This window comes from Temnothorax longispinosus, chromosome 10, assembly GCF_030848805.1.
Source record: "Temnothorax longispinosus isolate EJ_2023e chromosome 10, Tlon_JGU_v1, whole genome shotgun sequence".
In the NCBI taxonomy this organism is placed as follows: Eukaryota; Metazoa; Arthropoda; class Insecta; order Hymenoptera; family Formicidae; genus Temnothorax; species Temnothorax longispinosus.
Genome location: NC_092367.1, coordinates 17,750,927 through 17,766,656, shown reverse-complemented (window position 1 = coordinate 17,766,656; position 15,730 = coordinate 17,750,927). Strand labels below are relative to the sequence as shown.

Genomic DNA, 15,730 nt, shown 5'->3' with positions numbered 1-15,730 from the left:
AAGCTCGGTCGGTCGGCTACATTCAGTTTTGTTTCTCGTGAACGCGAAAACGTAACGAGCCACTTGACTACGTTGCATATTTCAGAACGGGCCAACTAGTCAGCCAGTCAGCCAGCCAGCCAGCTAGGCCGAGCCCTTCGTTTGAAAACCCGGACGAGTATGGGGCTCGTTATGTAAAATCCAGGCCACAATGTCGGGGAGAGATCGCTAATTAAAGGGGACTTAATTGTCGTTCTATCTTGCTATGCCGCTTTGTTGCCATTCTCAGAACGGAGAGAAACAAAACGATCTTTTCTCGCTGATACGAATCCTTAAATACCAATAACTCGCGTATCCTAGGCAGCGCGCAAATCTATACGGTGTCCGAAGTATCCGACCGCGAAATGTTACGATGAACAACGTCTCTCATGAAAGTTCCCTCGCACCCATAATTAAACTGGAAGAGTTTGAATACATTATAAACAAGCTCGCTTCAAAGTTTCGATCTCTCTGTCTTTCACTTCGTTAATAAGTTAATACACGCTTTAAAGTCCATAAACCGATCGCAGTGTTTGCGTTCACAGAGGCAAAACTTCGCGATCGCCGATGAATTGTTAATAAAATAAAAGCTCCGTGAGAGCCTCTCCCCGACGAAAGGATGGGGCTGGATTTACTTCCAAGCTGTTGGCGCCGCTACTTTGATGTTGTATCAATTGATAAATTAAATATCCGATACTCGGTACACTGGCGTGTAGTTTGAAAACGTAAAGGGATTGGAGCGACAAGGAAACATTTTTTGCCCTTGCTCAGTTTTTGGTATACTCGCGTCGTTTTGCATTTCCAATTTTCGTGGCCGTTTCTCATGCAAAATCGCACAAACGTGGCAACATGCCGCGAAATAGCTGTTCGCCGAGAAAAACGCAGAAAACGCGTTATGTCATCTTTAATCACGAGTCATGAATAAATATTGGAAAAGATTGACTCACCTCGCGGAGCTCCTTGATCTTCAGACCGCCTTTGCCGATGATGCATCCCGCTTGACTCTGATGCACCAGCATGCGCACATCGATCTCGTCGCTGCCATGGCGAGAGCCGTTCTGAAATCGTGTCGATAATAAATAGTGGAAATTCGAGATACGCTGCTTCTACGGTCTAGAGCAGATGGAATCGATCGTCGCGATCTCAAACGAGCGGGATTAAGAGGAGCGCGAAAGCGCGTACAAACGATTGAGAAAGAGGCGCGGGTGAGGATTAGGAGTTTAGCACTTACCTCTTCCAGATTAGGTACGACCTCGTTCAACACTTGCAGAACAGTGGGCAGGTCCGAACTGATAGTGAGCACCCTAGAATCAGAAGGACCTCCAGAATTATGCTGACCTTACGTACCGCTGCGTGATTTCGCGTACGTGCTATATCGACCATACAGCCCCGTGCGAATGACGTATGTGCGTACGAGACGCGCTCGCGTGTGATTACATCAACCAGCGATGCCACCCCCTTCCCGTCCCCCTTTTCCCCGTGCGTATTTCAACGTCACCCGTTAGAGCGCTTCGAAACGGGTTAGAGCCGAAGTGAGGCGTCGATGAAATTCCAACACGCCCCCGATGGAGTAGAAAGTAATTAAATGCGCACACGGGTCGATCCGAGCTGGATGTATATATAGTGCATCGCATTTAGTCTCAACGATGTTACGAATGTTCGTTGTATATCCCGAACATCTGTACCTCGATGTTGGACTCGAGCCTGATAGAGTTACAAAAGTCGACACCGACACCCAATGATACAAAACGTCGCGCGCGATCGCGATGACAACGCATTGTGCATTAAAAGGCGATACAAATTTAACGGCAACCGTGTGTCGCGTTCGATATTTGTCGCCGTGCACGCGATTAACGCCGTTTGCGCTACAAGATCAATTTTCAATGCGGACGCACGGAGTTAACACGATTCTTTGTCAACTGCAACGTACAGTGGATTTTCCGCGGATTAACGAATCTCTGTCGAAGCCGTAAATCTTTAACCACGTGATAAATCCGGGGCATCTCGCAACGTTTCACAAAAATTACGAGCGTTACTAAGGCAGCGTTGAGGGATTTAGATTTATTGCGTTACACAGTGAATCCGAGTGCGACGTGTATTCCAGCAGTTCCGCCACATAGCAGAGTCAACAACCGCAGCTTGCGAGAATCGCGTATAGGATCGCGTGCAATCGCGGCCACGACGATCGACCGTAAGCTCGGACTAGATTCAGCCTCGCTGTATTTTCCCGACCTACATCTATTCAGCCGCAATCGTACCGCGCGATCGGAACGATCGCGTTTTACGTCCGTCCCCCACCGGGACGAATTACGCGTCGCGGAAAACACCCCCCGGTAATACGCACGCGGTTCAATTCCGCCGATAGTAATCAATATCGATCCGCTTCCTTTCCGGCGGAATCGTCGCCGCTCGGCGGAACGGGAGAACAGCGAGATATATATGATAGGAACGGGAAAAACCCGAACATCGTCTCCATTCTCTTAACGTCATCCCCGTATAAAGCGTGTAATTTGTTTTCAGCGACCCGAGAGTCCCGAAGTGTGCCGCTGCTCTGCCGCTAAATAGGTAATTCGTTTCTTTCGAGTTACGATAATTGGGAGATTCAGAATTGATTGACGGTTTACTTGTTTTTCTCCCCTTCTCTATTGGTATTTAATACGTTCAGAGTTTTGAAAAGGAGGACGATGGTATTCGGGTATCCCTTTCCCTACGGTCTTAAGAAGCGCACCGAGAGTACCCGCTATCATCTCCCACGATCGAGAACAAACACGAAACTTTTCGGAACAACGGCACGAATCCACCCCCCACCCTCCTCCCGCTAATACGAGGGAATACACGAAGAGGTCGGTCTCTCCCTTCGTCTTTTCACCCTTTCCCCTTCCTTCTCGTCGTCCACTTCCGTTCTACTTCCCCGCTATAACGAGCTGAAGCCACGTATCTTCCATTCGACTAGATATACATATCGAATTCCGCACGCGCTTTTCTACCGGTCCCGCGAGAAAAGCATCCAGTTGGCGATGTAATCCGCGGTTATTCGCGCTCTTTTTGAAAAAATAATCTCTCCGCGCAGCGCGATTGCGGGAATATTGCGACTTTGACTAGCTTAGTTTCCGCAATCCTGTATATTTAAAAATGCAAATGTTTGTTACGTGTTAATTTGTTATTTATTCGCTATATATGCGCTCCTAGGAATCTCCTAGTCGGCGACGTTCTCGATTGACGAAAGCTGCCATCACCCGTTACGAGTTTCCCTAGTTTTAACCCAGTTTAAGGACAACAGGACGATTAAACTGATCAACATCAGTCGGTGAAGAACAGTAATCCCGGGTAAGTCGAGATTGAGATACGTACTTCACGCAAGTTGATCGATGCGGATCACGCCGTGATCCAACGTTACAGAGCTTGATACTTTTTAGACAAGCTCTGTAACGATGGATCACGGCGTTATGGCACGGATTGCACGGATGGCACGTTACAGCTACGGGGTTGGCTGGTCGAAAGTCATCCCTTCGAGAATCACAGGGGACGTGCGTATATACTGAGATTCGCGGACGGCGAGGTTTAGATTATGGCGTTTGACGCTGCTCCGCGACAAGGATGGATAGAGAAAAAGAATACTATCGGCAGTTAAAGATCTCCATGGTGCATAAAACGTTGAAGAGCGTTCGAACGATTCTAAGGTTTGATGGCTGAATGTTTTATGAGGGCCGCGATTCCGAGGGAAGCATATAGAGCAAAGACTTCTACGCGTGTATCGCCTTGTCGAGAGCAATCTAGTAACAATGTCAATTGCACAGAGAATGAAAATCTTCGCGAACAAAATGATATCTATTAAAAGGAGCTTTTAAACGAATCGTTAATATAATATTGAGACTTCTGAAACTTTCTCAAAGATTTATTTCCATCTGCATTGTATGGAGAATAGATCGCGCCGATAATCGTGCAGATTGTTCGGTGGGATCGTTCTCGAATTTGCAGTACTTTATTACGTACCGGCGAAATTCCCGGCCGTATCGGTACAACCGCGAATGAAAATCGCATTAAGGGAGCATTCTCGAGGAGCTTCACCGTCGGCGATAAAAAAATTTATTGCCGTCCCAGGACGAAGATAAATTTTCCGTTAATACCTGCGCTCGTGCGCGGGCGACATAATTTCTTAGAAGAAAACGACACCGAGTGTGCGGATCGAGGCGTGACATATATCTAATGTAATCATCAATCGACCGCAATGAAGTAGATGTGATCGAGTATAATAACCGGTCTAAAGTTATCATTAAAGTATCTCTGACGGGATTCGCACATAAACGCGCGCGGCACTGATCCACAGTGCGAAATATCGGTAATGACTTTCGACTTGGCAAGTTAATTAATCACGTCGGAGTACTTGTAGCGGGACAACCACTTATCGGGGCGGAATATCTAAAGAGTGAAGGTATTTTGTCGCGTTGAAAGAGTGTTGGTTTGTAAACTGCGCGAATATATAGAATGACGCTCGTGATTTCGTCATTACGACTATCCGAAATTTAACTCTCGCTTTAAGTCTTCGATCTCGGTTAAAATAAAAGACGTTTCACGATATTTCTCCTTCGAGAGCATTACTTGACGTTACAATTGACTTTTCAACGCGATAACAACACCTTAAGTCGTAACCTTTAACACTGAGCCGGCCTTACGGCCGCGTGCGTCACATACCACATTTTAGCTTCCGTGTGTTAGCCACATATTACAGACACCGTTTAGAACATATCCCGACATCGTACGTGTGTGTATAAACGTGTGTGGGTGTCGAGTGATATCGCACACGTTTTGTTGCGTGGCGCTTACGCAGGAGAAACCAACAAATAACAAATTAAACGAGAAAGGGAGGGTGTGAAAGAGAAAAAGAAATGAGTAAAAGTCCGTATGTGCGCTTAGAAGATCAGCGAAATCCTCGGTGGGCTGGTCATACACAAATCCGTAGCGCGCGCGCGCGCGGGTGTTACACGCTTATCTAAAAATTAAGAAAAACAGAATCTGTGAAATGTATTCTTCTACGTGTCCTCGCGTCACATATTTCTGTAAAATTTGCAATGGTGAATTTAATGGTAAAATAATTTTTCTTTTTTCCCCATTGCGAGATTAAACCAGATTGAATTAAATCGGTCTGATTTTCATAAGCGGTCTCGCGAGAGGCGCGACAGATTCATCAGGAACGATTCGCGCGACCGCGTGCCAACAACAAAGTGCGACACGTGCTGCGTCGGCTTTCGCTTGTAAGACCACTGATTTCTCACCCAAAGCCGAAGCCGCGCAAGGAACTGTTGAGGATGCTTAAGTCTAATAAGATATCGACTTGTCGCGGTATCGATACCATTCGCGATCCTTGAAAAAAAAAAACAATAATTAAAAAAAAAGATTTTACGACATTAAAATTGAAAACGACTACTGTATAGTAAAACGTATTTTCTGAAATATCTCTTTCAATACATCTCATGCGACGATACAGTCAAGAGGACACGCATAAGAGAGACGTGTTCATGAGAAACGAGGGAAAAAAAAACGAAATGAAACACGAAAGTAGTAGACGATGTAAGTGTTGGATAAATGGTCGCCGTGTTAACACATAATATGCCGATAAAATAAAAAGATGGTATCACGGAAAAACAGACAGATTAACAGAAATAGACAGGTGGACGGACAGATAGAAAGACAGATTTCTAGACAGATAAACAGATAATTAGATAGATAGGCAGAAGAAGAAAAAAAAGAGTAGTAGTAATAGTAGTAGTAGTAGTAGTAGTAGCACGAAAATAGATTACGAAAGGTGGAAGTAGTAGTGGTGTATATAGAGTATACAGAAAAAAGATTCGCTGCTCTCGCCGCAGGCGTCTTAATAGGTACCTCGTAATTAGAGACAAAGAAAAATAAGAACATTAAGTAGTTGGTGTTGGTCATTACCGTTCGGGTCCGGGGCAATCGGGTACAATGATTGAGGCTTTGTACTGTCGATTGGGCCGTGGTGGTTGGTGGTTGGTTCATTGGTGGTTGGTTGGTGGTTGTTGTCGATTGTTGGTAGGGTCGTGGTGGTCCATTTGCCGATCGAGTCGGGGTCCGTCGTTCCGGGCAGGGCAACGGCAGGGCAACGGCAGGGCAACGCCAGGGGGGCAACGCCGGGGTTGGGGCGGGGCCAGGGCACAAACCATCAACCAAGTTAGACATCACGTCTGACGGCTGGATTAATTCGCGGCTTAACCTCCTAACCCGATTTTTCCACCCACGCTCCGCTCTCTACGTCCACAAAACACCCCTCCCTCCCCCTATTTTGTCCCACCTACCTAATCCCTCCCTCTCTCCCTCCCTTGCGTCATCGGATCGGCTGCGAGGGGGGGCGAGAAAAATATTGGCATGGAAAAATGAGGTCGAACAACGAGAATCGCGTGAGAACGGACACCTCGCATTCTTATATAAGAATAGCGCGTTTCTTTTTTACATTCGATAAGCCTACGGAGTATCCGATTTAAACTTTATAAGTACGATGAGAAAGTCCGCTGATTCTTTCACGTAAATCGTAATACGATTGGCGAAAACTCGCGAAGTTACGGACGAGATACCGCGGCTTCTCTCTTCAAGGAAGTGCTTAATCAACAAGACGTACTTGTATCATCTCGGCAAAGACCGCGCGGCCGGTATCGTCGTCCTCTCCTTCTCTCTTCCTCGCCATTGAAGTCATTAAGAATTCTGAAGGCGTACTCGAATAATTTTCCCGACGCGGCACTTAATTGACGTCGCTCTACAGCGGTCCGAAGAATATTTCAATTTCAATTGCTAACAAAGTGCGCTAAACGCCGTTAATCAAGCAAGTTTTTAATTTTTGAACGAAGAGGTCCATTAACTATCCCGTGTAACTTGCGGGTGAGCCCGGCACGTAACTGATAACCGTACGGAAAGTTTTATCGACGCGAGCCTGAAACTTCCGCGACGAAGCGTGGACGTCGCGATAGACACTGCGATAGTTCCGCGAGTTCGCCGCGAATGGAAATAACTTTGCCGTTCCGTTCGCCGATGTGTGCAGACAGAAAAATCGCCACGGACGCAATAAGTTACGTTTACCGAACATCCGCTCAAGAAATTTGTAACCATTATAATCTTTTGATACACGCGGCAATTCATCCGTCCAACATGTTGCACGAGTAAAGTTATTCCCTTGCGCGCGATTCTCCAATATTTTTCTACACGCGACCGAGGTAACCCTTTAACGTCAACCTTTCTGATGTCGCCCATGGAAGTTTGCGTAGCGTCCGCGCTCGAACGTTGAAACTCCGCAAAGCGGCAGGGGATTTCGCGCAAGGAGGGTCCCGTAGAAAGTTGCCGGGAAGGCAGCGCGAACTAAAAGTGAATCGCTAAGAGATCCTCTCCAGTGATTCCCTCGGATACAGCACTCTTCGGAAATAACGACCAGAGAGCATTGTGCCATTTACCAGGCAAAGTGAACTTGAGACTAGAGCTTCCGATATCTCCGTCGTATTAAATGATCCTTTCAAGCTATCAGACTAATTGAATATCCGTTATTATATCCGATAATCGTACCGCTCCATTTGCTCCGGTGTAGCTTGCATTGATTAAAAACAAGAGTTGACTAATAATACGAATGATGAATCGAGTTCATTATAATCAAGATCTATAAATTTAAAGGTATCTCGCGCGTTTAATGACAGAATTTCCTCGAATCGTTTCACGATAATTTCGTCTAATTGTAAGACAGCTCCTCGTTAATTACCGCTTCCCAAAGTGCTGTATCCAATTTTCGGAATCTCGCTATTCTAACAGTACTGTGACTTCGTGCTCTCTCTCTCTCTCTCTCTCTCTCTCTCTCATTTACGCCAGAAGTATTACGAAAATCGCGGCGTGGCTCATCGAGAGAAGAACGCATTCGTGTGCCAGTGCACCCGAACGAAGGACGTGCGTGTGCACGAAACTCGACGGACCGGACGTGCTTCGCCCGCCCGGCGTATCAAAATCCGTGGCGGAGATCTCCGAATGATTTGCCACGGCATTACAATCGCACGATTAAAGCGCGACATTCACGCGATTAACGCGATACCGTGTGTCCCTCCCCCAAGAGTGCACTTCAACATCGCAGCTCGATACGACGGCTGAAATTGCGCTAAAACCCCCACCGTAACTCGAAGAGATGGTTAATGCGAGTAATGTAATGGTGTAAACGTAAAACCGCGCGATTTATTAGCAGCTACGAGTTACACGAAGGATACGGTTACGGCGCTCCCCTTCAGCTATTTCAGCGGATCTTGTTTTATTCAATATAACATCGCGGATCGTCAATGTTACGCTTATGATGAATTGAAATGACGTATACGGCAAAATTGGCAGACATCTTTCCAAAAAATATTTCCCATTTCACAACAAAATTCAATAGTTTTACAAATATCTACTATATAGTATCTGCCGATTTTGCAACAATGGAATTGCGATAATTCATCGTCATCGTTATTTCATCAGAGGCTACTGTAAGCTAATTGGCTGTGAATTGATTGTGAGTCACAATTGTGTTAACACTGACAAAATCACTCTAATTCACAAAATGCTGAGATGTACTGCACGTTCATATACTCATTTGGTTCAAGCAAAACAACGAATTTCCCTGCCGCTGGTTAAAGTATGACTGAAAGATTTTCAATGCGTATAGTTCAACGTTACATTACGTTGACGCGACGTTAACGTGAAAATAGCGTGATGTATTGACCATCGCGCGCGCGAAGACGAGAGGATTCGTCCACGTCGACATAGCCGTCGACATTTCGGTAAGAAAGACGAGTTCTCTCGCCATCGATCACATTGCGAGCGTGCACAAAATTTCGCGTGTCACTCTTAAAATATGGCGCAAGAATAAAATCGAAGCTAGCTACGGCCGAGGCTTCCTTGCAACCAAGTAATAAATGTCTCATGAAACATTGATATGAGCGTACGGCGCGAGATACACGAGAAACGAGGAAAGCGCCCCCGCCTTTCAAGGAACCAAATGCATAATGAAGCTCGTACGGATACGGGGTGTCTTTGGAAAACGAGACGAGCGCCTGGCGAAACAAATTCTCGCGACAAAGCCTTTTGTGCGCGCGGCTCCCATGCCTCGCTCTTTACACAAATTACATGAATCTTCGCGTATCAACCCTTTACCGCGTGCCGTAATTACATAAACCATAATTATATTAGTTTCAAACGAAGTTAAAAGGCTCCAGGGAGCTAAAGGGTTAATTACGTTACGGGCACTCGCGTCATCGGTCCATAGACAGCGCACAAGAAAAGTAAAATGCAAGTCTTTGATTAATATCGGCTAGCCGCCGGAAAAACCGACAAATGAAACAAAAATGACTCTCAATCAACTGAAAATCCGGCACATAATTAGAACTAAACATAAACGTATAGTCAGAAGATCGTAAAAACATATCGTTTCATAATGTATAATAAAAATGTTTCGGAACACGTTTCGGAAATTATTTTTACGATCTTCTGCTCGATTGTTTGTACGATCCATGTCTTCCACTATCTCTTTTATTAGCTTGCTCGCAGCAAGAAGTTTCACGAGTAGATAGACAAAGACAGGGATGAAACTACAGCGAAAATACGGACGAATCGAAGCGCAAAAGCTTACCTGACTTCTGAGTTTCGTGATGTTCTGGCCACCCTTGCCGATTATCGAACCGGCAACCTGTAACACAAACATAATAAAGTTTAGTTTAAATAAATAACTATTATTAGGCTAAATAAATATCTTTAAGACGATCTGTTAAGATAAGTTATAAAGATAGTTTCGAAGAGAAATAACGGATCAAAAGAGATTTAGAGATGACAGTAAGTGATAAAAATAAGAAGGTTGCTATTTTACAAATGCGAATAAATTATTTGTTTCTCCGAATTAACTGCTATGCTTTTTAAATTTTACAGGTGATCGGTGGAATTGGAGTTTTTCGATTCGCGCGGTGCAAGGCTGTGCGCTCGGCGTGCTATTTAGGCTAACACGGACGCTGATAATTGGCGCGCAAATTTCTAAACACATATACAAATATTTGGCATCTAAACGTCCGAGATTAATAGGATAGATTATGGGGCAGGTATATATTTGGGTGGTCTTCCCAGTCTTTGTAACGTTAATCAAACAGGTATCTCTCGCCGGAGGCGTAACCGGCATTAGCAAATATTTAAATGAGTAAAAAATCTGGGAGTGAGATAATCCATCTCGGAGCATGAAAGAGGCTGAAACACGGAAATTCCTTCTTCCGAGTCCCGGGCTCGTGCATCAACATTTCGCTTTCTCCAGGCCCGTCCGATGCCCGCGATAGAACAAAAACCTCACGTCCACTTCTAGTTAGACTCTTAATTTCGCCGCAGCCCAGACTTCCGGCACGTGTCTGATGCCGCGCGAGGGCACGAACGCCCGTTTCTCGCGGAATGCAAGATAATCGCAACTCGGTATGCGACCCTACGGATTTTTGCGGATTAGTTACGTCCCGCACGTTTTATCACGGCCAGCGCGCTATCTTGAACGACAGATCCGCCGCGTTTCGTCAGTTAATTAAATGAGCTCTAGCACAATTAACACTTTCTCCTCCGCGAGAAGGCGCGTCAAGGACGCGCCTCGATGCGCGCGGCATATTATGACATAGAGACGTAGGAATGCAGTCATTTTTATCCGAGCGACGGCGTTCATTCTTCGCTCGGAAAAGTACAAATTCGCGAACGGAAGAAAAGATCGGTGGACCCTCCGAAACATCTTATTCATACATATCCAGCAAGTTCCTCACGAATTTCGCGACTTCTCGCGAAGGCCGCGATACCTATCGGTAATGCCGTACCCGGTGCGGTCGTCCCTGACACAACACCGCGTACCAATGACAGCGCACGATGATATCGTCGATTACGTAGCGAGAGATTCGACCGCGATCAAGCGCGACGAACGCTCGTTCGTGCTCGGCCGGCTGGATCGCAGTAAGGCGCCCTCGCGACGCCGATTAAATCGCACGCATCAGGGCACACCACCTCAGCATAGCACACACATCGCTCTTGTTGTCCATTACGAAATTAACAGGCGCGATTGCCGTTCCAGGGCCGTTCGCGCGATAATGTTGCGTGCCGCGGAAGGTCGAGTCTCTCGAAAGTCGGGTAACACCCTGACGAACGAGCGTCAAATTCGCGAATTTTCCTCCGCTTTCATTCATCAGAGATGACCAGCGGTAATTAAAGGAAACGCAGGCGAGCTGTAACTTCCTCTCGCGCACGCGCGCCGGATATCATTTCACGCGACGTTAGGTTTTTTCGGGCACTCGCGTGCCGGCGAACGATGACGGGGCGCTTATCTGCGTTCCCTCGTGACAATCGGTCATTCAATCAAGCTTATTAGCGTGCGCGAGGCGTAAACAGTTTACGGGATTATGCTAAGGACAACATCGAGTCGGAATTATTTCGATAATTGGATGGTTTCGTGTCGCGAAGCGGAACTCGCGAAATTGGATCGTTGCTGCGAATCAAGCCCAAAAAATATCGATGGAAATCACGGAAGAAACATAAAGTAGAAAAAAATATCGTTTCTCAATGATCGGCTTGCAGCATGTTACGCGATAGAATCATCGGCATCCTCCTTCGAAAATACGTCGAACAAAGGAAGAAACGTAAGAAAACGAGTGCTTTACTGCTCCCTTCGATATTCTCAATGCTACAATCAATCACTATCGAGCGAAAGGAGGTACAGATAGACCTCGATTCACGATATTACTTCTCTCCCGATGCCCTCGAAAGCAGGCGGCGGCGGCCGGTATCTTCGATTGTACGCATAAAACATACGTACAGTCAAAGACTGCAGCCGCCACAGAGGAAATGGTGGCGCAAGAAAATATCCGCCCAGTCGAGAAACATCCGGTCTGACGATATATCGGCGATAGAGACGGAGAACCTACGGCACTAAAGACGACCGCGATACTGAGAGAGGCACGATCTGCCTCCGGGTGCCCCAGAGCTGCACAGACACGAAGGCATTTTCATCGGTCAAAACTCCCGACGGTCTCGACGTTTACAGATTCGCGGGGATTTCCCGCGGGGAAAAGAAAGCAGCCGAGAGAAACCGATAACGGTCCGCCGAGCGTGGCGACAATGACCGGAAGAGCCCCGCGATGAAAACGAACGTGTCGGAAGGTGGTACCGTGTTGCTGCGCTGTATGGGAGCCGTTTTACCGCTGCACTCCCATTCGCGCACGAATACAACGGCGAAAAGAGCCAGACCGGGCACGCGTGATTAGAAAATACAGTGACCCAGTGGCGAAGCACGTGGGAAGTGCGTCCGACCTGTTCACATTGTGCATTGGAACGCCACACTACGCGCGCCGTCGAAAAGACGGAGGAGGCGTTGCCAACCGTCGACATTTCCGATCATCGACGACTCGGGGAACGGTATACAAACGCGTCCATGTCACACGAGAGACGTGAACGTTAGCCAGAAGTTAGGGGGAAACAATGTCGTCTGCAAAAACAGGCGGTAGAACTCCTGATTTCGACATAGTTCTGTAGCTTTAAGTTTAAAGCCCATGCACTTAAGATGATTTACATAATTCTCGTTAGAATTCAGGACGGAAACTTTATAATTTTGTGCGCTGTGTAATACGAAAAACATTTGAAGAATTAGAACACACGCGTACGTAAAATGTATATTAAAGCACATACGTGTCAAAATAGAATTACAAATAAAATTCTACCCTAAAGTCTGACGCGAATTATAGCGAATATAGGGTTTTGGATGATAGTTTCGCGATATCGCGATGTATCGATCAACGACACTCACCTTACTCGGGATGAGAAGACGGAGCTCATCGTCACCCTGTCGATAGCGCTTGTGAGGGCTCGTCGGGCCCCCGGAACCTGTCATAGCGCCAGCCTCGGCTTCTCTCTTCATTATTCCTGAAACAGACAGATGAAGGATCCTTCTTCAGAAGATATTCGTCTCCTCCGTCGCATCGCATCGCGAAGCTCGTCTCATGAACGTAAATAATGAATATAGGTTTACGCGGTCGTAATCGGACTCGCGGCTTTTATTACAATTTCGTACAACGTCATCCGGCGTGGGCGCAAAGCACGGCGCGCGCGCGCACGCTTGCGCCGAAATTATGGCGCATAAATTCGCGATGGATTAACATACGCCACCGGTCGCGTGGCTTCCTCGACGGAAATGCCGGATAAATGCAATAAAAGACGGCGAATGTACGCGCGTCGCCTCGGTTAGAATGGCTTTCCCACGCTGTTAGAGTCATTAAGGCGAACGAGGCGATTTAACGGACGATGAATTACGATACCGCGCGCACACCAACAGTTCATCCAGTTCCATAATGCCTGCTAACGTATACGGATTTATGTGTATGTCCACAATGTCCACAATGCGTCTCGTGAAAACGAGTCGATGCCTCAAGAAGTGACATTTTCATTAACATAAGCATTAATAATCACAAATGATGTAGAATATTAACAGCTTCAAGTCTGCGCGTCCGTCTTAGTGAAAGGAAAATGCACAGCTGGTTTAACGAAGCAAACAGCAGGTGCCACGGTTAATCATCGATAAACGACGTCGGAAATATCTCTGGAATGATAAACTCGGCGGGATTAGAATTTAATTATTTTCACTTTCCATTGCCAACGGGAGACTGCTCTAAAGCAAAAGCGACGATTAATTCTCCCCGTCAGCTACGGTAACTCTTTCCTACATCGGTATCCCTGTGCAGGATGCGCACTACCGAAGATTTGTTGCACAATTAGAGATTTAGCTTTTCCGAATGGCCGCGGGCATGAATACCAGAATCCGACGTTAACCCCTCGATTTCTTTCCCGAGATACGATTAAATTGCTAATACATCGATTTTCGTTCGTTAACACGATCAAACTCGCCTAACATCTGATGTCTATCCGACGCAATGAATTAAGAGACTACGGAACCCCTTAAAAGCTCAAAAGCCGTTTATACTTTCTACAATATAAATCCAACAAAATTTGTTTTCGTCATCTAAGTTAAAATACATAATCAGGCAAACGCAAATACCCCCTCGATATCAGAATTGTACATTATTTGCGTACCTATAGCAAATGAGAAACAAATTTTGCCAAAATCAATAAAGATTATGTATTTAAATTGACACGATAATCGCTGTTTATCTGCTCACCAGTCCAGAATGTTTAATGTAACACAATTGAACTGCGAATAATTAATTGTATAATCAGTCTGTTTGATTGAAGAACAGTGAGGCTAACCACACAATGGTGTGTTCACCGTTCTCTGGTAATAATACACGCAACGTATTCTCGTGACACCGCGACTGTAAGCTTCGTTAATTAAACTCACACGCGGCCCGTGTCTCCGATATATCCGACGTCTGAGTCGTTTGCCCCGAAATTCCATCGCGCGGGATCGCGAGACTCTATCGTCGTCCCTCGAGGATAGAAAACGAAACGTAAATGTAACGCGTCGAGGCTGCCGCGACTACCATTTGTCGGCTGTGCCGCGCGTTTAGCATAGAAATCGCGGCTACATGCGCGGCATACGGAAACATACCTGGCAATGAGAACATCGGTAATATAAGATTATAGGCAGTTACAGGGGGAATGCAGAAACCAGCGCGTGGCATATTTCTAACGAGGCGGCGCGCTACGTGCGAGTGCGTGTGTCTCAATATCACCGCATCGTGTTGTAATGCAGCGTGTCTTTTTCGACAAACAACATATCTTCTATATGCAAATGGAAACAATCGTGTCTTTCATTTGACTTCTTTAAGGCACGTGATTTTTTGCAAAGCTAATTTTACGCCACGCGTTTCCTAACGTAAAATCATTTAATTTCGCTCGCCTTAGATCCTCGAAAGTGCAGATACGCTCCGCGTACGGAGTCCAGCTGTTTAACAGTTTCCCGAGCAATTCCCGAATTAACTTTTTCCTTTCGATTCTGCACGCTTCCGTGGAGCGTGGCGCAACGTTAACCGCAGTTTTAAATCCGTGACGCGGCAGTAAAGCGCACTCTTTGTACTTGGCGAGGTATGCAAACCAAATATGCAAACGAAACGCGCGGACTAAACTGGGTCGTACCCGTCGTACTCGAGACCGAGGCTGATTATGAACGCACGCGACCACAATGACGAAAGAGCTAAACTAATTTTGCTTTAATCGTCCTCAAGTCGGACGATCGCGATAACGATATCAATCGCGCACTAGTAGTCTAACGTTGTGACGGATAATACCCGGTGGGATAATTGATCGAGCCGTGGGTGCAATAATTTTATTTTATTTAATAATTTCAAAACAAATCGCCGGATATATATCCATGCAGATATAAGATAACGTGGAAACTTTCTCCCCGAGCAGCGCAATTTCCGTGCTTGTTCACAAGAGCAACGAACGGAATTATTTTTATATAGCCGCGTCAAAGCGAACATCCGCGCTTCGGACAATCCGATCGGATTCGATTCGCAGGACCGCGAAGAACGCTACGAGGGATACGAATGGCAATTATTTTCTTGTCGCGGGAGGGTCGCGACGTGCCACTGCGAGGGAAGATCGAGGATATGGCCTGGGGTTAATAACAATGTCGGCGGGACGCAAATGGAAATTAAAGCAACGCGACGGCATCTAGATGCCCCGTGTGTTGCATACACACGCGATGAAAAAGCGGGACGGCGGAATCGATACCGGTACA

The 15,730-nt window shown here is 46.3% G+C and overlaps 1 protein-coding gene across 5 annotated transcripts in view; it reads right to left on the bottom strand.

The window, feature by feature from the left end:
• The window catches only part of Hnrnp-k (Heterogeneous nuclear ribonucleoprotein K), an 83,224-nt gene that overhangs the window by 30,251 nt on the left and 37,243 nt on the right, over window positions 1-15,730 (bottom strand). For all 5 annotated transcript variants that reach the window (XM_071791495.1, XM_071791494.1, XM_071791498.1 and 2 more), the window contains 5 exons: window positions 12,842-12,957; window positions 9,665-9,721; window positions 5,956-5,999; window positions 1,250-1,322; window positions 966-1,076 (listed from right to left, as the gene is read on the bottom strand). In XM_071791495.1, coding sequence (XP_071647596.1) covers window positions 966-1,076; window positions 1,250-1,322; window positions 5,956-5,999; window positions 9,665-9,721; window positions 12,842-12,952 — 396 coding nt within the window. In that variant the 5' untranslated portion in view covers window positions 12,953-12,957. The remainder of the gene's footprint in view (window positions 1-965; window positions 1,077-1,249; window positions 1,323-5,955; window positions 6,000-9,664; window positions 9,722-12,841; window positions 12,958-15,730) is intronic.